We start from the raw sequence: 23,229 nt of genomic DNA on the forward strand, positions 1-23,229 counted from the left end.
ACATGGTGTCAACATAATGTGCTCTTTTTAAATGTGTCTTTTGTTATTTCAATAATATTTGTTGTACCTATTACTGTACAGTACATAGAGAGGAAACACATGGGTTACTTATTTTGATGATAAAAACAAGAAGCCAAACACAGAAGAAAAATCAAGAGAAGAGATGGCCTTAGCGTCACCATCACTGACATTTTGTGTTGAAGCAGTGTTGAAGGACACATCAGACACACTGCTCTGCACACCTGTCGAAGGTTTCAGCACTTACACACGTTTGACGTGGAGTGCATTCAAACCCCTGACACTCGAGATGGCAAGACTTCTTTAAGGACAAATGGCTCTTATGAGAAGTTAAACAGCATTGTGTTGTCAACGATGGTTGTGTGATGTGCGTTCAGTTAAAAAAATGTAGAAAGAAAACACAGAAAATGGAAAGAATGGATGTAGTGGGAGAGTAAGACAGTGAGAGGAAGATGAAAAAAGCTGTGACAGAGAGAATCAAATATGACAGTTTAATACGAAGATGCCACTGGTGAACTTTTTTTTTGGTGGACGAGCTGCCAAGTTACATCATAGACGAGCAGACAGTCGAGACATGAAAAAACTTGGAGAGATCAAATGCTTTAATGTCAATGTCAGGGCCAGCTGTGGGTCAACAGAGGCTAAACTAAATATAACAATCCCATTTTTCTGAGTTTAATAAATAATCTTTGCTGTTAGCGGTCACTGTTGGTTCGTTTTCGGGCTCTTTTTCACTTTTTTAAAGCTATTTTTCTGGGTTTGCTTCCACTAAATTGGACATTTAACAAAATTGTGCAGCACACTGGTGTTTTTTGACAGATAATCTTTCAGAAAAACACTGTTCAGGGTTGAAAGAGTCAATATTTTTATAATTCTAGAAGGTTGGTAATTGAAGATTGATTTTTGAAACCCAAACCAAAACTAAAGATGACAGAAATCAAAACCAGTAACAGTAACAGCGCAGCAACTACAATAGAGGAACACAAAGTCCAATGAAAACACATTTTTTGTAGGCTATACACATGAAAGCCTGACTGGTTAATTCAATCTGAGTCGGAGCAGCAGATGCGAGCAGAGTCAGCTGGCAGTCTTATGTTATTATAATTAATTTCCCAAAATGTTCAACCAAGTATTCATGTCATTACGGATTAAACAAATTATAGCGTCTGCATCAACAGATAAAGACATAAAGGTTGAATTTGAAGGTGGCGTGGTCCCACCTTGAGAGTATGTGTGTATATGCGTGTGCATGCGTTGGTGGGGGGGTGGGGTTAATTGCCCTTCGCTGCCCATGGCCTGATTTGATGTTGCTGACGATGGGACGGTCACTAGTTGGATTATATTTTGACTTAATTAGATAACACAGCGAATTGAGAAAACGCAGCTATTAGAAAGTCTCCAGAAAACTACTTTTATAATATAATAAAGGCTTTATTGCATTGAATAAAAGCTAAATGCACACATTTATTAGCATGTGAATATTTTTAAAGCGCTTTGCATTAAGTAAGGTATCGGGTAGAACAGGTTCAAGGGTGTGCAGATACTTTATAGCAATACACTACACGCAGTTTTAAAGTATCTGAACGTCAATGTTTGGACAGTTTGCCTTGCCAAATAAAAATATTTTTTACATCGACTGTCCGTAGAGATGGAGAAGCTCATATTTCCCTTTCAGTTAACTGTCAGTTTCTCCACAGGGATATCTAAAAGCCACTCGCATGTCTTGATGTATCCCTCTTGACACTGCTGAGCTTTTAGAGTAAAAGGTACACAAGCCTGTGGGATGCTGACCTCTGTGCCTATGGAAAATTTAAAGTGAAAGTTTGAGTGCATCAATGTTTTGGTGCATTTGCATGGCAGTGTATGTGTGTGGAAGTGCGTGTGTTTGGAAATGGAAGGAGATCGATCTCCATTATTAATGCAAATTGGATCAATAAGAGATCATTCAACCCTAAAAATACCAATATAAAGTGATACAAACATGGCTATGCGCAAAAGATGCATTCACTTTCCATGCACACACCCACACACACACACAGATACCGTCACAATACACATACACTGTTTTGTGAGTGGCTGGTTATTGAAGTTTCTGTCAGATAGGAAAACCGGAGCATGTCAAAGATGCACAAAGGTCAATAGTGCAGAGGGGCATAGTGCAAGAGTATACTGTGTAGGTAAAGCTACCCACACACACACAATCACACACATGTTGCCTGCACATGCGGACATAAACCAAGTGTCTTTTTTAGTTCAATCCCTTGGGGAAATCACATTTTCCCGGCTCTTTTCTTTCTACTCTGCCTTTTATTCTCCCCTCTATTGTTAGTCTCCATTCAGTAATGCTCTATTACCACAATGGAAGGACTGCAAATTGAATGGGATGGAAAAAAGAATAGCGCTGAAACTGAAAACAACCCCCAAAAAACGCCGAGTTATTTAAGAGGGTAACGAAGAGTGAATAGAAAAGTGCATCTTTTTAACCTTGGGTACTTAGGAGTGTATTCACCCTTTTTGCTGCTTTGTGTATACTGTCTTCCCAATGTTTGACTAATCTATCTATCTATCTATCTATCTATCTATCTATCTATCTATCTATCCATCCATCTATCCTCCCTTATGTTGCTTTTTTCGCAGTTGACTATTACTCATGCTGCCTCTCTCTCCTGCCTCTGCACTCGCAATCCTTATCTAACTTGGCCTCACTTATGGTGAGTTACTGCAGCAGAGCCAGATGAAGAGCATCTCCCTTTTTTTTTTTTTAAGGAGCGTGGGCGGGACACCCACCTTAAGTTTTAGATAGAATTTATACACTGGCTTAAAAAACAGGAGTAACAAGTTGTTTGTTTGGGCAGAGGGAAGAATGGGCAAGAAAACTGAAAAGGAAAGATGTACAGTTTTTACTATAGCCCTGTTGGTTAAAACAGTCCCTAATGGCTACTTAGTTCACTACAATAACTTCGAAATTGTACTTAAAGTAGGTGACCAAAATCTATTTATAACAAGCATTTTACAAACAATGAAGCTCAGTAAACTATGCCATCTCAATTGGCCACTCCTTATCTGAGGACCGGGCCTATTATCAGCCTTGTTCCTTTTTTATAATTTAAATAAACACCATGAGGATCAGTAACTTTGCAGCAAATAGCGGAACTAGTGTGAGGTTCAAAAATCGGGGGAAAATACATTTTACGGAGAAGATCAGCCCAATTTGAGTGTCTCTCATATAGGGAATAGTGAATGGGCAAACAAGGGACTGATAACACTTTTGTCTGTATGCATTTGCTTTCTATGTAGATACTATATAGCCACATTTTCAGAGCTGACCACAGCTGTTCTCCATCTGTGAAATAGTTTTACTAAGAAGAACTCCTCTGTGGTCTTTCATCCTACATGAGGTGAATGATGATTCATCAGTAGTTTTTTTTCCTTCTGTTTAGCTCCAGGCGGTGAATTTGCCCTCTAGCCTGACAAAGCCACCTGACAATTTTACTTCTCTCTCATGGAGATAGCCTTACTTTAAAGTAGGCTGTACAATAGAAGAGAAGATCCTTTCTCCTTCAACTACAGACTTCTAAAACATCCTGTTCATTTATAAGTTGAAGAACAAGAAGTTTAGTACTGAAAAAAGTTTAGTGCTGAAAATGTTACCAAATTTCCCTTAAAAATCCTACGGAATTACTTTTAAACATATAGTATATCCGCATTGTCAAATGATGTTAAATATATGTTTCAACAACGTGAGTAAGAGTGTAGCTTGTTGCAAATCAAATCATGAAGCCATTGAGTAGAAGTATAGATTACAGGCTTTCTAGATGGATGTTGTCGGCAATGTGTAAAATAATTTATACAAAAGAAAAGAAAAATGACACCTTTCAAAACCATACATAATGCAAGACCCTGATTAAAGGAAACAACTCGCTGCAACACTGTGTGCTTCCTCCCAGTGTGTACTGTGCCTGTTTTGAATTATATTAATTAATCAAAAAGACAGGGACAGTATCATGATTATTCTATAGCTGTCTTAATGAATGGAGAGGGCTCAAGTGACTACTCATCCATACTGGGAGTTAAGCAAGTCAGCAGGGGGTTTGCACAACAGCAAATATATAACCTTATTTCACTGCCTATTTGAATACTCAACATTCAGAGGTTTCTATTTCTGTATATTCGACCATTGCTAAGGTATAGAAGATCATTGCTAAGGACAATCTGATCAAGGGCAGTCATATCAATCAGCAACGAGAAGTAGGTGCAGTTTAACGTTAGCTGTGGTCGGTAAAAATCCCATTAGTTTACGTTGCTCTCTCAGATAACAATATGGAGGCCTTTTTGAAAGTTGATTTTTATCATTTTGGAGATCTTCAAACCTTCAAACAATAGTAAACACTAAAACAAACAAAGTGCTCTGCGAAGAGAAGAGTTTAAAGGCTTGCTGATGGCAAACAAAATGTTAACAAAACCTCCATCAGTGCTGCCGGCAGTTTGACTCACATTGCTATCGCCCCAGTTGCAAATACATTATTTTTTTTCCTAGGAAGAAATACAAACATTTCCAAATGAATATAGTGTGTTACATTTTTACTTATTTATATGGGTCCTATTATGATCATTTGTATGTGAGAGAATCTCCCTCTGGAGGAAACGTTGGGATTCTAGCCTTTGAAGATCATTGACATGCATTTACATGCCTTCAAGTAGACGTATAATAAGTGGGATAATATTCAGCAAGCCACTCAGGGTGAGCGTCACGTACTATATTTACCTGCAGATAGGTGCATTGTAGGTGATAGGTGCGAGTGGAATGTATACGTGCGAATACACAAACCTAAGGCAAGAGAGAAAACGCTTGCTCAAAACTCTGCAGGGATCCACTTGAGATAAAATTCAGCAGCCCTCAATAACGCAGTCCATTCATCATAGAAAAAACACAAAACCTGACATGCACATACACGCATATGTATTCAGCGCTCTCAGAGGGTTGTTGTGAAGGTGCCCTTGTGTCCCAGGCCATTTATCACATTGTGATTCAGAATCTTGTTCAGAAAAAGCCCAGTGGTCTCTGCTGGTGCCAGTGTCTTTGTATCACTTTGAACCCTATAGCCCATAATCCCAACCCGCTGTGCCCCAGAAAAGTAAAACACTCTCTCTCCAAGTGTCTGTATTGGCATAATTCAGCCACACTGAGCCCTGTAACAAGAGAATTGTATTGTCGCCCCATGTACTATTAAGTTTGGAGCTGATGCAAAGAATGAGCATTTTTTTCAAGAAAGGTTTCAAGCAAATGTTTCCCCTCTCCTCCAGACTTCAATCAAAACTCTTGTTGCTCTTGTTTGATAGTTATGTTAATCGCAAACAGACTCAATATACCGACACAATTCTCGTGTTTCAAGACTGAAAACAGTTCACTAGCACACGGAAAAGGAAGTCTTGGCCATAATAAGAAAAAGTGTTTTGCCTCTTTATTGTTGACTGAAAGCCCATGGGTCCAAAGATTGCAATAAATGTAATAATACTTTTAAATTTAAAGAACAAATAAAGAAACAAAATACATGTTTTTCACTTGAAATGACGGCCTATACACGTTAATACTGCATATAAGCCCCATACTGCACTGAGTTTCTTTGGACACAGTACTGTACTTTTCCAGATCAAATACAGAATTACGAACAACGTTTGCAATCTTCTTCTCACAAAAGCCCCTCCATCGCTGCTGCGCTCTGGATCGATGTAAGCTGTCCACTCACTGCACATTCTCCACTGCTGCAGCTTCTACTCATGCATGTCACACCTTACCTGTTATCAAGTCTCCTGACGTAACTACTTAAGAGCAGTGTTGGGAATAGCAGAACGTTACGGATCCATCTCCCAGTAGTTTAATTCCAACTAGCGATCAATGCAATAAAACTGAGAGGAGGGGAGCTCATTGATGGATATAAATTGCACAACCGACTGTATTTGGAGCGCGACAGTATGTGCTTTACTACTATGTGGTAATACGGTGTTGTACATTGCACTCCATAAGGGATTGTGTTACATCGTATTGATGTTGCTTTCATGCAAAAGCAACATAGTTTTAGTTAGTTTATTCACTGTCACAGCATTGTTATATATGCTCACCAGAGTCCTGTATATTTTCCTTCTGTTTAAAATCTTTGTACTTATATCCTTGCATTAATAGATTTTTGGTTTCAAGTATGACCGAGTTATTACCTGGAGCTACATGGCAGGGAAGGCAAGGCTACTTTATTTATAGATCACATAAATACATACAGAAAATCTCAATGTGCTTAGCATTTCAAAGAAAAATGACAAGGAAGAAAGAGGTATAAAAAAAAGTCAGGTTGATTTCAAAAATCAACCACATGCAACACAGAGGTATAAGGATAAAGGGGAAAACAACAACATGCAATATTTATTTATATAATCAATCAAAAAAAAAAAGACTCACAAGGCTCACTCACGCACGTTGATAGAGAGACAATAATGCCATTTAAGTAGTGGAGTAATGTGATGATGCTTTCTCATGCCTGTAGAAACTCTGGCTGCTCTCTTCTGTGAGCCTGCCTGTCATTGCCTTTTAGGGCACAACATATACTGTGTACATTTCATCCAATAATCGTGTCGGTGATGCAATTTACCAGTTCTTTGGGCGAAAGAGAGATATAGAGCTGTGTCATCTGCGTATGAATGATAGGATTAGTTACAATTCCACTTACTTCTTCTAAAAAATCAACACACTTTTAAAATCGTTTTTAAGTATTCTGTGATTTCTACGCCATAAAAGTCAATCAAGATTTTAGATAGCGCTCACCTAGTTCTTCTAAAAAATGCTGCCTCAGTTTAGAAGGGATTAGGGAAAAAGTTACAGGAGATGTAGAATTTAATCTCAGTTTAAGATATTTAGACAATGAAAATAAAAGAAGAAGTTAACATTTATTACATTTGTAAATAAAATTCCTCAACCTTCCCCAGTTGACCTGGAATAATAGGCAGCAGCAGTTAGCGGACGAGCCCTCAGTAGGTTCCTTACTTTGTTAAGTATCTGTTCATAGGGCAAAACCCAGTTCATCGTAACATATCATATAATTAAAGTATTTCAAGCTAATAATCTTGAGTCTAATAAGGCCATTTTAAAGAAGAAGGAGAAATGGACGGCTGAATTTAAAATGTTTTATGTCTATCAAATTTGGCAGGTCTCTAAGGTTTAATTACATGTGTGCTATTGTATTACGTTTTATCGCTCACTTCAGCACTAATGTGAAGTGGTAATGAGCTTCTGGTTGAACCCCTAGTCTGTCAGAACGGATGCCTGATGATGGGACATGCTGTGCTGTCACCTACGTATATGAAAAGCACAGGCTGTTCTACATGCTGCTACTTCAGTGTCTGTATCAGCCACTGCTTCTGCTCCATTTGAGGGTCATGTAACACAATGGTAATGGGGGGGCTGTGAAATTATTCACAAGCCATTTTCACTTTAGTGGCTCATCTACCACTTCACACATTGTATATCCTACATAAGTCACTAGTCCTGCACTGCCAGTGGAGATAATTTGTTTCAATCTTAAGCATTGAGTGCTCACCAACAATTGGCTGCACTGCTGCATGTGCTTGACTTGAATTTGCTGAATATATTGTCTTTTCTGCCAACTGCTGAAAAAATCTCACTGCTGGTGCTCATGAGGATGAAAGCAGAGTAGACAATAAGATATAAAGATTTCACATAAGGATAAAACCAAGTCAGGTGTTGGGGGGGGGGGGGGGGGGGGGAATGCATTTCCTGATATATTTTTTTTAAAATGTATAGGAGCTCTCCTGGTTTTATGGCACTAGTAGATGAAGTTGTTGATGGATTTATCTCTTCCTGTTATGGTCGTTTTACAATAATATTTGCCAAAATAACCTCATTACATATAAGATATAAATGTCTTATTCAGGACGTGGTTTAAAATTATTTCAAAAAGAAGGAAAGTGGAAGACCAGGTCTACGAACACTGCGCATATACTCTATATGAGATTACATGAAAGGATAAGAAGTTAAACATGCACAGTCTGTGCACATTGAGAGCAAGAAATGCAATGACTTGCTTTTAGTGGTATGATTGTGTGCAGACTAACAAGTGAAGCAATGGCCTGGCACCATTATATCATCATATCTTTGTGGTCAGATCTGAATTACAACTCCATCATTTTGTCCCAAAAACTAGAAATCATGTGCAGACTTTCGTAGGTTGCTGATCCTATCCAACAGAAACACTTTCATGACATTAAGGCGAATATATCTGGGGCACTACTTAATGGAATTCTTGGAAACACACCCCAAACATTAATATTGAAGTATAAATGTGTGTTTGTTACATTCAAAATATTTTTTCCGTATCAGTATTCAGCCCAGAAGATTCCTAAATGAGACATCTGTGCAGCTTAATAACGAGGGGTTGAGGATGACAGACGCAGATAATTGTCAGGGAGCTGAAGGGGTGGGAGGAATAAACACACCTGTTTCAAAGTATGGCTTCAGATTTTTAATTAAAAAGAGGCACACACTTGTTGAGCCTCACATAAACTGCACAGATATCGCATCATTTTAGGTTCAGTTAAACAGCATGTGGGAATATAAAGCTAAAAATACACTTTGCATTGACACCCAGCAAAGGACAGCTTTATATACATAAGGCAGATACACACATTTGGTTGAGTTAAAGTGAAACTAGGCAGGCTCTCTCTCACAAACACATAAGCACCAGCCCCAACGCACTGTCGATTTAATCCTCACATCTGGTCAGTTTCAGACTGAGAAGAGATTAACCTGCTGCTTTTACTGCCTCATTGGCTCACACGGACCAGTGAACACACAGACACACACACAGACACACACACACACACACACACACACACACACACACACACACACACACACACACACACACACACACACACACACACACACACACACACACACACACACACACACACACACACACACACACACACACACACACACACACACACACACACACACACACTTCCACATTCTGTACCAACACATATTTGTGGACACTCAGATGCGCTCTTTGTCATAATCCATCACATTCCAGGAGAAGACTCATGACGTCACCAAAAACCTTTTTGTGCAACCCATGAGATAAAACTGTAAGACCTTCCTGAGCAATGAAATTCATTAAAAAACACATTTGAAACAAGACAAATGTAATTCTTTAAAGCAGCTCCTGCAGGTGGCACTGCACACACTGCACATTCAAAAAATATTACAGTATTGGTGACGTTTCTGCAACAAACCATTTTCAAACACACACAGGCTTTAAGAGAGGAATGCTGTTGGACAAGACATTCAGTAACATCAACTGACTGCGGAAATGCGTATGTACCGGGCTGACTCAGAAGTGCTTTAGCACTGTAACACCAGATACACAAAGAAATATGTACACACACACTAGTCAGTATGAATTACGGTTGAATAAGTACAATTGTTTATATGTATATAATTGATCTTTGCCCTGCAACACACTGACATCAATTAAAAAGTAATTTGTGCATGCTGGGGTTGTGTGTCATCATTGTGTGTGCACATTTGCCCATGTTTCTGTGTATGTGTATCCGTCTAGGTAATTGGATCTGAGCAGAACATGTCGACACTGGCAGCCAATCAAACGTTTTTTGTCTACATTGCTGCCAACAACATTAATTTCCTCTGCAATAAAAAACACAAATGCACACACGCGTCAACACACGCTTGTGCAAACACTATGTAGAAACAAATACACACGCACACTCTTACTAATGCTGCTTGATGGCACATGTGAGGTCACCAGAAAGCAGCATATTTTTGTTTTAATTGCAGGTATATGGTTGTCACAAATCGTAAAAGAAGAGCAAAACAGAACTCAACTAGATGTAGAGAAAAAATACAAAGAAACTGTGGCAGGGATTGCAAAAGCAACATACATACTCACCCAGGCAACAACAACACACACACACACACACACACACACACACACACACACACACACACACACACACACACACACACACACACACACACACACACACACACACACACACACACACACACACACACACACACACACACACACACACACACCATTTATGTCTCATACTGAATCAACAGTGAAAAAGAGAGCTGCAGCAACACAGCAACAGGAGCTCAAACTTACCTCTGTAAGACAAAAGTTTCCCAAAACAAGAACGCTGACAGAATAAGGAAATACACTGTGAAGGACAGGTGTGTGTGGGTTACTATATAACAGCATACCTTACGTTACAGGCTTTAGAAAGAGGGCATGAAGCATATAGCATCCTGTTTTTTTTTTAATCATAGACAAGAGAAAAGGAAAAGAGTGGATCCTACCTGGAGTTGTTCGGACAACGCGGTGGACTGTCTGGTAGTCAGGGCTGGAGCTGAACTTTCTTCAGGACGCAGAAACACTTGCTGACCGCGTCTGCAGGCATCAAAAATAAAAGTCAGGACCCTCTGTGTGTAGTTGTGTTGAGCACCTTGCACACATGGAGACAACCGTTACAGTTTGAGTGATAAGCTGCTGGAAACAGAGTAGTTTCAAACACACACGCTCTTCCAACACAACATATCTTTTCCTCGACGTGAGGAGTTCAGGAATTCAAAAAGGTGTGTGTGAGGGAATGTAAGGGTAAAAAGGCAAGTGTGTTTATATGTGTGTGAGTGTGTGGAGTCCTTACAGGTCCTTTCCTTTCTTCCTCTCGAGCGCAGTCATGTCATCTCCACCTTTCGTACGCAGAAAGAGCGCTGGAGTCACACACACATTCACACACACACACAGCGATGCAACGATGCTGACACTCGCGCCCGGCAGGCTGAGACACACACTGGGGCGCGAACACCAAGAGCTGAAGCGCATAGAGTGAACACAGTCCCTCCTCCTCTCTCCTCCCACCTCCCTCACTCTCTCTCTCTCTATCTCTTTCTCTCTCTCCCTTTGCTCCTCCTCTGGGTCTCACTGCTTCACCCTCCCCTCGTTTCACTTTCATCCTGTCAGTGTGTGTGACAAAGGGATACAGTGGGAAGTTTTGTTCTATGATATTTTCTATGCACTAACCATTATGACACTCTTTATTTATTTTTTCAGCTAAATTGTGTCCTTCTTACATCCGGTATCCTAGTTCTCCTTTTATATAACAGTCAGTGCATTTTGGACTGAGAAAGGCACATTGTATTACTATTTTTTCTCAATAGAGATGTTATTTCACATGAGGGTGTGTACATTGTTACGGTTTCTTCTGTATTATTATTGTAATTGTGTGCTCTTATAGTAATCATAATTCATTCATTCATGGTCAATTTTAATATTTTTTAACATTCACATTTTTGGTACTAGTCTTTTCAGGTCACACCAACTGCAAACATGTTTTCCCATTTACATTTTTCGGAATTCTTTGTTTGACAACTCCAGCACATTTCATCACCTCAAAGCAAACACAAATTGAATAAATGTTTTTAAAAATGTGTATAAGGGAAGTGATTACAAGTTAGAAATGAACTTTATCTCCCCAGTAGTTGTTTTTTAAAGCCTTTTTGAGACTTTAAATCGTATGACCTAATCTTTATTGGTAGATTCACTTCCTGTAAAGTACAAAATATAAATGATAAATACATGTGGCCCTACATCCAGCCTAATAGCAATAATAGTCACAAGTAGTGTATATTATTTTGCATCGAATATTGAAAAGACGTATTCCCCCCATCACACCCTTATACACTTAATCAGAGTACAGATTCATCACAACACGTCCATCTGAGTCAGGACGCGTCTCATTGCTGCTGACAGCTCCGAGGTGACATTGGTAGAGACAGGACACTTAGCATGAAGCTGAACAGCAGGTTGAATAGGACCGTTTAATGTAGTCCATCAATCTGACAAACCTCTGAGCCATTTATTAATAAAGCTAGCAAGCAGCTAAATGCATTTCCTGTACACACACAATGTCATGTCATATCACGTGAAAGAAATGCATCTGTTGAGCTGCTGTGACACTATGCTCGTGATAATTTGGTCAAGAGATGTTAAATGTTATTCACTTGGACAGTATTTAAATGCATTGCGGGGCATGATTAGAATTTAAGTGAGCCTGATGTTATAATACAATTCTGTTAAAAATGTAGTGGTTTTTTTATGAAGATCACGCAAACGTACTGACTGAATAAAAAAATGTCCGCACAAAAAACAGCTGAAAAAATAAGATACTTCAAAATGAAGTAAGACTATAGATGGAAAATTAACTAGAACGGGAAAGGAAACTGGTAATTGTTAGAGAAAACAATCAAAGCTAAGTACTGTTGTTACGCGTTTACTGGAGACTAACATTGCCTGCTGTATAATCCGTCAGAGCTTTAACAACTCATACAAAATCAGATTTGATCAATGTCATTCTAAAGCATTATTGAACATGTTTCAACTATGTTTCAACCATGTGCAATGCTGCATACACTGGTGTATATTCTGCATCCTGTATGCATGCTCCAATGGCTGATTAAAGCTTATATTAATATTGTTTATTGAAACCAACAGGTAGGTTCTGTTGATATGATCATTGTTAAAGAGAGAGGGGTGCAGAGCTCACAGGGGCAGCTTGTCAGAAGTTGATCCCTGCTTGATGGACTCACGTTGAGGTGTGTGTGCTCGGCCGTTAAATGCAGCAATGTCCCAGGAAACCCTGAGGCTGCCTATTTTGTAAACATGGAGGAAGGTTATTCTAGTACAGCGAAAACTCAGACTGTTGTGACCAGTGTTGGGCAAAAGCAGACAGATACAGACAGATCATCTGCACTGCACACAATCTCATACTTGTATCAATTTTGTAGAGCTTGCACAAAACACGCACGCACGCACGCATACACAGGTAGGAGAGCAGGCCCTCACATGTCGTAATGGAAAACACAGAAGCAGCCAGAAAATAGATTAGTTCAAAGCAAAATCTCCTCAAAGACTGTCTCTCTTCATCTGATGTGGACTCTGATCTAGATTACCTTTTAAAAACACACACAAACACATGCAAGCACACGCAGACACACACACACACACACACACACACACACACACACACACACACACATACACTTTAGAGCATCACTGCTGCGTAATTCAGCTGACAAGAGTATTGATCCAGAGATTGTGATTAAAACGGGGACTGTTGTTGCTGCTAAAATGCAATCAACACGCAGACCCACAGTGTGATCACTCTGCTGCTGTTTCACACACAGCAAGACACCGTGAATAACTACAGTGCAGAGGCGCATAATTAGGAAGCTATGGACCTGTAGTCTGATGAGCATACAGCCAGTCACCTTGGTCTCCAGTGTGTGTTTTTGTGTGTACATGTGAGCATACAAACATGTGTGTCTGTGCTTGTGTCAACATATATGATGTTGTTGTATATGAAGCCTATAAAAGACTCTGATTGAAAGTGCATACGTCCGTAAATCTCTTTGTGTGTGTGTGTGTGTGTGTGTCCTGACTCCCATAAAGCAGCGGGTTGATTGAAAGGTCTGAATGGCGAAGCTGCACTCAGGAGAATAGGGCTAATCTACATAATGGTGGAGCTATATTAACAGCATCCTGATGCACAAATACACACACCACACACACACACACACACCTACTTGTCTATTGAACAAGAGCTCTCTCATCCCCCACACAACCAGTTTTCCTTCTGCCGATCTTTCTGAGTGGGTGAATAGGACAGACATATTGAAAACATCTGACTTGAGAAAGGAAAGAAAAAAGGAGTATGTTTTGAATTACATAAGCTTTTTGATAACTGCGCTGTTAATCATGATTATTTTGAAGGGCAGTTTGTAATGCAGGTACAATAATTTGTTCATTGTACACATGTGATATGGATCAATACTGCTGGGAATTATTCCTAAATACTTTAATACCAAACATCTTTATTTTTATTTCTAAGCTAATACACACATATGTGAGCCCAGTCTCGTGTTGTTTTTCCTGCATGCCTCTGTAAAACCTTAAAAGCTGCATGCTTATTGGCTTTCTAACACTAAGGAAATGTACTTTGTATACTTTTTTTATTAAAATGTGGTATTTAATGGCAAGTATTTTCTTGACACTTATTATTATTTAAGCAATTCAGTGTTCAGTACCCTACTGATTAATGCCTGATTCTAAGGACCATTGTGGTGCCGCTCTACTGATTCACATTATATTATTTATTTTCCTCTGCTAAAATCCAGCTATTCAGCATTCTCTAAAAGCAATCCTCCATGACATGAATATATTGAGAGCCTATTTCAAACCATCCCAGCTTGAAAGGGATCTGCAAATGCATTGACATCCTCTCCTCTGGAACAATAGTGGCTCCCCATCTTGAGGTGGCCGCTCCAATGATTTGCTCAGCTTGCCGAGAAATGTGCATTTGGGATTGAGGAATAAAATGAGAGGCAGTAAATAGCTGTGTGCATTGTGAATACAAGTGTAGATTGTGAGGTAGGATCAGGGATGAGTATAGTGTGCTTTCCTGGACATTTGGTCTTGCAGTGGATCTTGATTCATCCAACTAAAATGGCACATTCATCTGAACCAGTGTGTGTTATTGATGTCTTTATCCAAGCTACCTTTACACAGTGCTGACACAGCCAATCAATGAATCAATTGGCTTAACATGTATCATCAACTATTCAGGTAATTGATTAATCATTTATCAAGATAAAATGTCAAAGTTCCAGCTGTTACAATGATAACATGAGCAGCTTGTCTTAGTTGTCTTATAATACAAGAACCTGTCAACTTATTAATTGAATTAGTAGACTGTTAATTTCAACAGATCTATTGACAATGAAAAGCATCGAAAATTAAACCATGAATGTATTGTGCATTTCCCTTAAAGGTCCCCTATTATGCAAAATGCACTCTTTGCTGTCTTATACATACATATGTGTCCCCGGTGTGTAAGGAGGCTCACAAAGTGTCAGAAAATACAACCCTCTCTCTTTTCCTCCTTACCCACATCTCTAAAAACGGGGTTACAAACGAGCTGTTCTAGATTTGCTGCCGATATGACGTCATATCGGAAATGTGGGTTGACTTTACATTGAACTCCTGGCAACGTCCCACCCACGTGACACGTCTCAACCTATAGTCCCAGTATACAGCGAGCTGAATCCCCTCCGCATTACCTCTGTGTCTCTGTCTGCAGGAGGGACTTGAGTTGTTGTATATATAATATAATACATATAATGTCACGGTTCTAGTGGTAAACACTGAGAAGTGTTTCAGAAATAATGCTTGATGTGGTTTGGAACATAATATGGCGTTTAATCACGGCAGCGTTTAGCTGAGTTTCTCCGTTAGAAACTCCTCTCTTCAGACAGAGAGCTGCATGTGCTCTAAAGAGACGTTGCCAACTTCAGCTCAGCTCAAATTTAAAGCTACAGTAACAGAATCAGCACTTTAAAAAACGGGGCTGAAACAGAGGGATAGCGGACATGCTTTGGTGTTTCGAACAAAACACGTCAGAGACATTTTTTAAAATATATATTTGAGCCCTATATTATATGCCATAAAAGAGCATAATAGGAGACCTTTAATACTCGTTTTCTTTTCTTGTCTCAAACACTATAAAGAAAACTTACAGTCTGTTTCAAAATTGGTGTTTTCAGACATTATGTGTATACATCTATTGATTTCTGCATTTATCCTGTACTAGTACACGTGTTCTTATTTCACACAGATATTATATACAGACAATAAATGTGCAGTGAGTTTATATGTAGGCACGCAGCAGAGAACAAGAACAATGTTACTGGTGTGATCCCTCTGCGGCCGCCAATGCTGAAGAAACTTTGCTCTCTCAGAAATACCAAGGATAAAAGTGTTGTCCAATATGATGTATGGCCGACAGCTGAGAGAAAAGTTTGTGTCTAAGTGTGTCTCTGTGTGTGGATATAGCTTATCCTTATTGTTACTCATAATTAATTTCCTTAAACAACACCACCAGTAAAACAACAGCAGGAAAGCGACAATGGCACACCCTACTTTGGAAAGTCGGGCAGACATACGCAATCACACTCTTAACAGCAAGCTGCTCTGTTTGTATTGATAACCTATTCCAACAGTGCAACACATTTGTTAACCCGACTCGACTCTGTAAGGAGCAGCCCTTTGAAACAATGAATCTGCACGCAGCAAGCGTCAATAACACTGCCAACGGCATATACAAAAATACAGCCAGAGTTCCGAAGCAGGCAAGGTAAAAGACCCCCTAAAAAACAATCCATTTAAAATCTCACCATGAAGTCAAACTGCATTTTCAGCGTGTATGGACTACATCTATGTCAAATGAACTAAAATGCTGCTTCAAACATTTGTTTTTATGATGAAAAATACTTTAGCGGACACTGCATCCCCGACCCCACTCTGGAAAATCAATGTGCAAGGACCATTTGAAGGCTTTTATAAATGGCAGTCATTTACTTTTAGTTTCACAATTCATCAGTTGATAAAATGATCTGAAAAGTTTAATTTTTTCTTGTAACCAATTGCCTTAAGCTGAATGTGCTTATTTGACATAGCAGTTCATTTCAAGCTACTGTAGGGGCGTCATTTAATTCAAAGTAACCAAACCTTTATTTAAAAAGCCATGGCCTTTTGGTTCTCCACTGCACACAAGATGTACAATGTACCAACAAAAATAATAAAGCTTTTTGATTTCTATTCATCACATTCTGATTTGCGTCAACATTTTGAGAGGCTGGTTGGTGGTTGCTATGTGAGTTTGGACGTTGGCAACCTGAACCGTTTATAAGCCAGTTTCCATACCAACACAAACTGACTCCTAACTATAGTTCATCTCATCAGCGTTGAGAAGAGAGTAGAGGCGGATGAGAGGATGAGAAAAATGAAAAAGAGGGAAGAAGCCCAAGCTGCACCGAAATCACCGTATAATCTACTGCTGGTTAGAAATCCCACCTGTTGAGCAAAACAATAGTACTACTCTGCCTCTATATCTGTTAATAACTGTGTGTGTGCATGTGTGTGTGTAAAGCGGCAATTTGCCAGTCAATCAAAATGAATTTCTCTGCATTTGTGTCATATTTGGCAGGTGGATGGAAACATCTGGTTAATTATATAATTTCTAGGTTTGTTTCTGACCTGATTGACGGTTCACTGCTGAAATCGAAAGCTATTCAGCATGTTATCTCTCCCGAAATCCGGGGCCAATTTACGGTAGCTTTTTAAGTTCCTGATGAGTTGAATTAAAAATGGGTTTGCTTTGTAGATAAATGCTTAAACACTTAAATGGAGGGTTCAGCATGAATTAGTGGATCTGCAATGTTGAAATGTTGTCACTTTAATGAGCATGTGGAGAATTGATGATGACACTGAAGGAGAGCTTGGGGACATTTGTTTATCTGATGAGGAGACCTAGGAAGAGAGGGCCTGACGAACGAACACATGCGCTGATTATTTTGTTTTTTGAACAGACTTGCATGACTTGAGTGACCGCTGTGTAACAACTGGAGTGACACTGGACAGAGCAGACTTCATGAGTGTTCTTTTGATCCATGTGAGGGTCAGTGTCACTCACTGCTACTGCAGAGAGACTCCGAAGGGAATAACCACAATCACAACAACAGCACGATATTTTTTAAACTAACTGGGAAATCTGTCCTCTCTTCATGATCTATCCTTAGTGAGACCTTGGTATCAACTGATGACCTCAGTTTTTTAGCTAAAGCAGAACATTATTCAGTCTTTCTCATTGGTTCATGATACGTTTGTACCACATATTTGCACCAAAAATATGTAATGATCCTGAGAATGATACTACTGTATGTGTAAACATTTCTTCATGCTAGATAGACAACATTATATAATTGATAATTGAACATGTTGGTTGGGGACAGATGGTTTTACTTTGTCTAGAAGAATCTAGAAAAAAAGTTGGGTTTTGGTTTCTGCATTCAAACTGTGCAACAACTTGACAGAGAGAAACAAACAGCTGCTGTTGTCAGTAAGAACAGCTGGCAAATGTTTGTTTTTGCTCCAAGGTCTTCCTCACTACTGTTACAAATCTAGTCCTCTCAAGGTCGGTTAACAATGCAGACTGTTTGTCTCGATATTTGTGTGGTTTGCGAATGAGGAACCACTATCTAATAAGGCAATGGTTTTGTTAGAAGATGTATCAAGACAAATGACTTTACAAATAAATGCCATCTAATTCTAAATAGAACAACACCTTTTATGTTGCCAGGTTGTGATAGACCCCGTTCTGCACTAGTATCACTTGTGCAATTCTTTAAGCTATCACTTTAATTTACCAGGAAAGAACCTCTAATGCTCCCTGATGGATGAAGTCAGACCCATTGCCAATTATATTACTAAATGGGTTTACTTTCTACTTAACAATCACTCCTAAAGTAATAAATGTAAGTCATTAGTAAAGTATTTGCTATAGCAATGTCAGCAGTCAAAATCACTAGTAAGTTGGTAATAAAAACAATTTGGTTCTGCAGCTTATTTTCCCCAGGAGGTAAGTTGCCAAAATGATCTATTGGAGGAGTCACCTGATGAACTATTGTCCTCAAACAGGATAAACACCAGGCCAAAGGATCATTAACAACCTGCCAACACAAAATGTCTTCATACTTATTTCATCTATCATGTTGTTTATTTTAGTTTGGTCTTACAGTATGCACGTCTCCAAAAATCAACGTGAAAATAAATGAAGGCATTGAAATATTTGCTTGTGTCTGTGTTTATGTGCGTAAACGAGTGCCTCTTGTCCTTACAGAGTTAGCTGCTTCCTTCCTGATGTGTTCATCATGTTCACACACACACACACACACACACACACACACACACACACACACACACACACACACACACACACACACACACACACACACACAGGTTATAGCCGATCATGTCAAAGGTGAACGGGAAACACTGGGCAGTTTTAGGAGTTGGTGATTGAAATCCAGAGGATGGGGAAGTGAAAAGCAAGAGCAACATGAAGAAGGAGACAAACAGATGGAAGGAAGGCGGCAAAACCTGCAAATGGCAAGTAAAAAGGTGAGGGGGAGGGGGGGGTGACCCTATAAATTACGGTTAGTATAGCCTATGGTAATGTCAGCGTCAGCCTAAACTCATACATGAATGCATACATGCCCTGAAGAGTAGAAAAAAAACACAAACAGGTCAAATTGAAAGTGCTGCAGAAAATATCCAGCAGTGAGTAAGGTTGAAATAGCAAAAACAGGTTGAAGCAAGTTTAAAATATAGAGAGAGAACAGCACACAAAAGAGGGAGTAAAAAGACAACAATGGACAAAAACACTGCAGCATAACAGCCACTGTTGAAAGAAACCTAAGAATAATAGATGGAAAGAAGTCATGCTGGGGCAGAGACAAAGAAACAGTGCAGCAAACCAACAAAACTCTCACTCTTTTTTTCTCTCGCTCCATTTTCTTTCTTGATTCTACTTCTACTAGTTACTCAAAACTACAATCAATATAGTGGGGGCAACAGAGCCCTATACTGCCAGCCTCTGTGTGTGTGTGTGTGTGTGTGTGTGTGTGTGTGTGTGTGTGTGTGTGTGTGTGTGTGTGTGTGTGTGTGTGTGTGTGTTAATGCAGTCAATATTTGTCTAGTAGATTTGCACTTATTTGCATATGTGTGCTGGTATTAACACAATACATCAGACAGAAAATGTCTGTCTTCTCTTTAGCTTCCTTTTTGTTCTCTAATCTAATTGGTTTGTGAGTTCAACCAATAAGAATGCAGTATTGAGACTATCTACTGCGAGTCGGTGAACAGGCTGAATAGATGCTTCAAGTGGTAGTGACGATGTCACTGGTGTGTGTGTGTGTGTGTGTGTGTGTGTGTGTGTGTGTGTGTGTGTGTGTGTGTGTGTGTGTGTGTGTGTGTGTGTGTGTGTGTGTGTGTGTAATACCCACGCTGAGTCCCATTCGTTGCTATGGCACCCCATCTTTCTGAGGTGCAAAAATCACAGAACAATTTATACCAACAATGTCCTTTTTTAAATGTGGCAGTGCACTGACCCTGACATATTCAGAAACACACACACATACACACACACACACACCTTACAGACTTAATAGAGTGTAAAAAGAAGAAAAAACTCATTTTCAGGAGAGGAATATTGCTCAGCTATAGACAAATTGCAGTACAGCTTATCTGTACAAAAAAAGTTTTTAGTTCAATCATCACAACTCTGTAAACTTATGATTTGGAGAACAGATGTGTTTTTGTTGCTTGAAGAGAAACGTATTCACCTCCAAATAACTGTTGGACTTATGTGCAAGAATGCAGCAATATCAAATTCTCTTACCACATAAAATAATGATGCAACACAGAGGCAGAGGGGAGATACATAGACACCAGGATAGACACCAGGATGTTGTTAGAGAGTGTTATTCAACTGCGAAAAAGTTTATGGCACCTTGAGATAAAACTGGAGATATTTGGCAAGTAGTAGCAGTGTAGTAGTAGTAGTGGTAGTATTAGTAGGTAGTGTTAAAAGATGGCCATGTTTTGTATTTAAACATTTGGTATTTTCACTTGGTTATTGACCAACTAGATCATTTGATTTAGAGCTGAATAGTACATTGAGATGAGAAATAGTAATGGTACTTGATTCTCTAATTTATTTTTAAAGTATTTTGCCAGGATTTATAGTTTTTCAGTTTTTCCAACTTTAAAAAGCAAATATTTTCAGATTTCTTCTATCAGAATAAAACCAAATCTCTCTTTTGGACTGTTGGACAGAAACAACCAAAATGAAGACATCAACTTGCGAAGGATGCTTCACATTATTTATTGTCATTTTATAAACCCTACTAAAGAATACAATTAATTATCAGGTAAACAATTATTAATTTATAATGGAAATTATAGTTATTTGATGCTCTGATTTAATTGCCAGAATAATACTCATTGTAATACATGGTTGATTTTTTTCCCCGCCCCAGATGGTTGAGTATTGACTAGTATTGACAGAAAATTGTGACCAGTCAGAGGAACGACAACCAGTTCGGTACTTCTGACAGGAATTGAGCAAGTCCTTTGAAGCTGTGATGCAGACAGACACTCAACAGGTCAAAGGAACACCATCTAGGTCTGAATACACAATGGCATTTACGGGCGCGCCAACACAGACACACACATTTTGCCTGAACACTCATGCACAGCAATGCCCTAATCAAACACACTATGCACACATTTAACCTTGCCCATCTCTGACCCCTTCCTTCCTTTTCCCTCAGATGATCTGCCTTTCCCTCTTCCTTCATTCCTTCCTTTACTTCTTCTCTCAATTTTCTTTTTCTCTCTATTAATATCCTCCCATCGATTCCTTGTTTTTTCTCCCGTTTCCCTTCGTCTTGCTGAAGTGCTGCTGTCACAGTGCCCCCATGTGTACAAATAGCTAAACTACATGCAGGATTCAGGCGGCTGGACCTCCTGCTGCAAATCCAACTGACTTAAAAAATTCGGAAGCGTCTGAGCTTTAATGCGTTGCATTAAAATTAAAGACTGGACTTTATTCACCTGTTATTACCTTTGCATTAGTTATTTCTTATATGCAACGAAAAAAGTACACTTTGTTGTGGCCTATTTATGTCAAGAGAAGATGCAGCTGTAAGTCTGTAACCTTGAGAGGTTGTCATTCACGAAAAATCCCCACTGCACCTGAACACACCACACTCATTTCCCTATTAAGAAGGTTATGATTTCAGTGTGTTTTGTTTGTTTGCTGCTTTGTTTCTCAGTCTTTCCTCAGGAATAAAGGCAATACTTCAGGCATGATTTTAGGGAACCTTAGTGGAAGGTTAAAGCCAGAGTCAAAGAAGGAACCACTACATTTTGGAGACAAATCAAGGGGTGGGAAAATGCATATTGTCACTTATGTAAATGGGTTTGGCGGAGGACTGAACTCTTCAATTGCCCTTCTAGATCTCATTTGGATTACTGTCAAGTATCACCCCTGCTTCCTTAGTTTTAAAATGAGATGACCAAAATGGAAACCAATATTTTTACTTTTTGGACAATTTCTCCCAAGTGTGTAGTTATTTAACAGCAGCCTTTGCAGAGGGAAAATGAAGGGCAACTTCTGTGCTGCCTTCATCTGAATGCCCCCACATCAATCACAACATCAGTCTACATCCCAAAAACAAACTTCAAAGTTGGAGAAGCACTCTCTGTCTACATCTCACCTTCTCCCGCTCTCCTACACACACATCTCTATAAGGAATACCAATGAGTGTATTGTTTCCATTTCAAAGGGAAGAGTCAGGCCTAAAGAGGATGTCCCCAAAAACAGACAAAGAAAGGGAAAAGAAAAAAGAAGAAAGTGGGAAGTCTAATCCAGTGAGAGGCTTTACAGTGCCAAGTAGGCCAGATTTACAGTACAGTGTGTTGCACTGGGAATGCATTTACTGCCTTTCTCTTTCTTTCCTCCTAATCTCATCTGCTTTCTGTTCATGTTACAGTCTGTTCATTTTAGGGGCATTTTCTCACGGCTGAATCTGATTGACTATGACATAAGTACCCTAGCGTAAGACCTTTGTGTGTATGTGTAAAAGAGCATGCTTTTGTGAATTTACTATATGTGTTTATATGTGTGCCTGTTTAAAGGATATAGGTTTCTCAGCAAGAACTAACTCCAGCAGGGATCCTAAATGGCAATGTGTTGGAACCATAGACTGCATATATAAAGGGCATTCTGTATGTAATACACATGTCTCTGATGCATTGTGTGTTGCACCTAGTGAGCAATCCAATGCAATACAACTGCATAAAGGTAATGGATAACTGAAGATAAAAAGTCAGGTTAAATACTATAAATATTTTTTATGGTGTATACAAACCTAGTTTGAGTATTTTGCCAGATTACATTTTGAGAGTGACATTCTCAATCCTGCACATCACAGAGATTAAGGGATAAAGGAAGTGACTCTGCTCCATGATTAAAACACTTTATCTCGTGCTTACTGCAGCCAGCTCATAGCACTCAACGCTAAAGCACTGACAAAGTATAATAGTGGGATTGGATCTGGTGTGTATGCACCCCACAGTGTGTATGAATGTGTGTGTAGCAATTTATCTCGCGGATGTGCTTCCTGTCCAATCTCCTCACCACTCTTGAGGAAATCCG

At 39.3% G+C, this 23,229-nt stretch overlaps 1 protein-coding gene across 2 annotated transcripts in view; it reads right to left on the reverse strand.

Annotated features, from left to right (window-relative positions):
* Window positions 1-23,229, reverse strand: part of LOC134880312 (cGMP-dependent 3',5'-cyclic phosphodiesterase) — a 139,970-nt gene that overhangs the window by 83,234 nt on the left and 33,507 nt on the right. The window contains exons 1-2 of one of the 2 annotated variants that reach the window (XM_063907199.1): window positions 10,759-10,916; window positions 10,412-10,502 (exon numbers count right to left, since the gene is read on the reverse strand). In XM_063907199.1, coding sequence (XP_063763269.1) covers window positions 10,412-10,502; window positions 10,759-10,793 — 126 coding nt within the window. In that variant the 5' untranslated portion in view covers window positions 10,794-10,916. Of the gene's footprint in view, window positions 1-10,411; window positions 10,503-10,758; window positions 10,917-23,229 lie in introns of those variants that run through there. The other variant, XM_063907198.1, reaches the window with a different exon arrangement.

The sequence above is a fragment of the Eleginops maclovinus genome, chromosome 18 (genome assembly GCF_036324505.1).
Source record: "Eleginops maclovinus isolate JMC-PN-2008 ecotype Puerto Natales chromosome 18, JC_Emac_rtc_rv5, whole genome shotgun sequence".
Classification (NCBI taxonomy): Eukaryota; Metazoa; Chordata; class Actinopteri; order Perciformes; family Eleginopidae; genus Eleginops; species Eleginops maclovinus.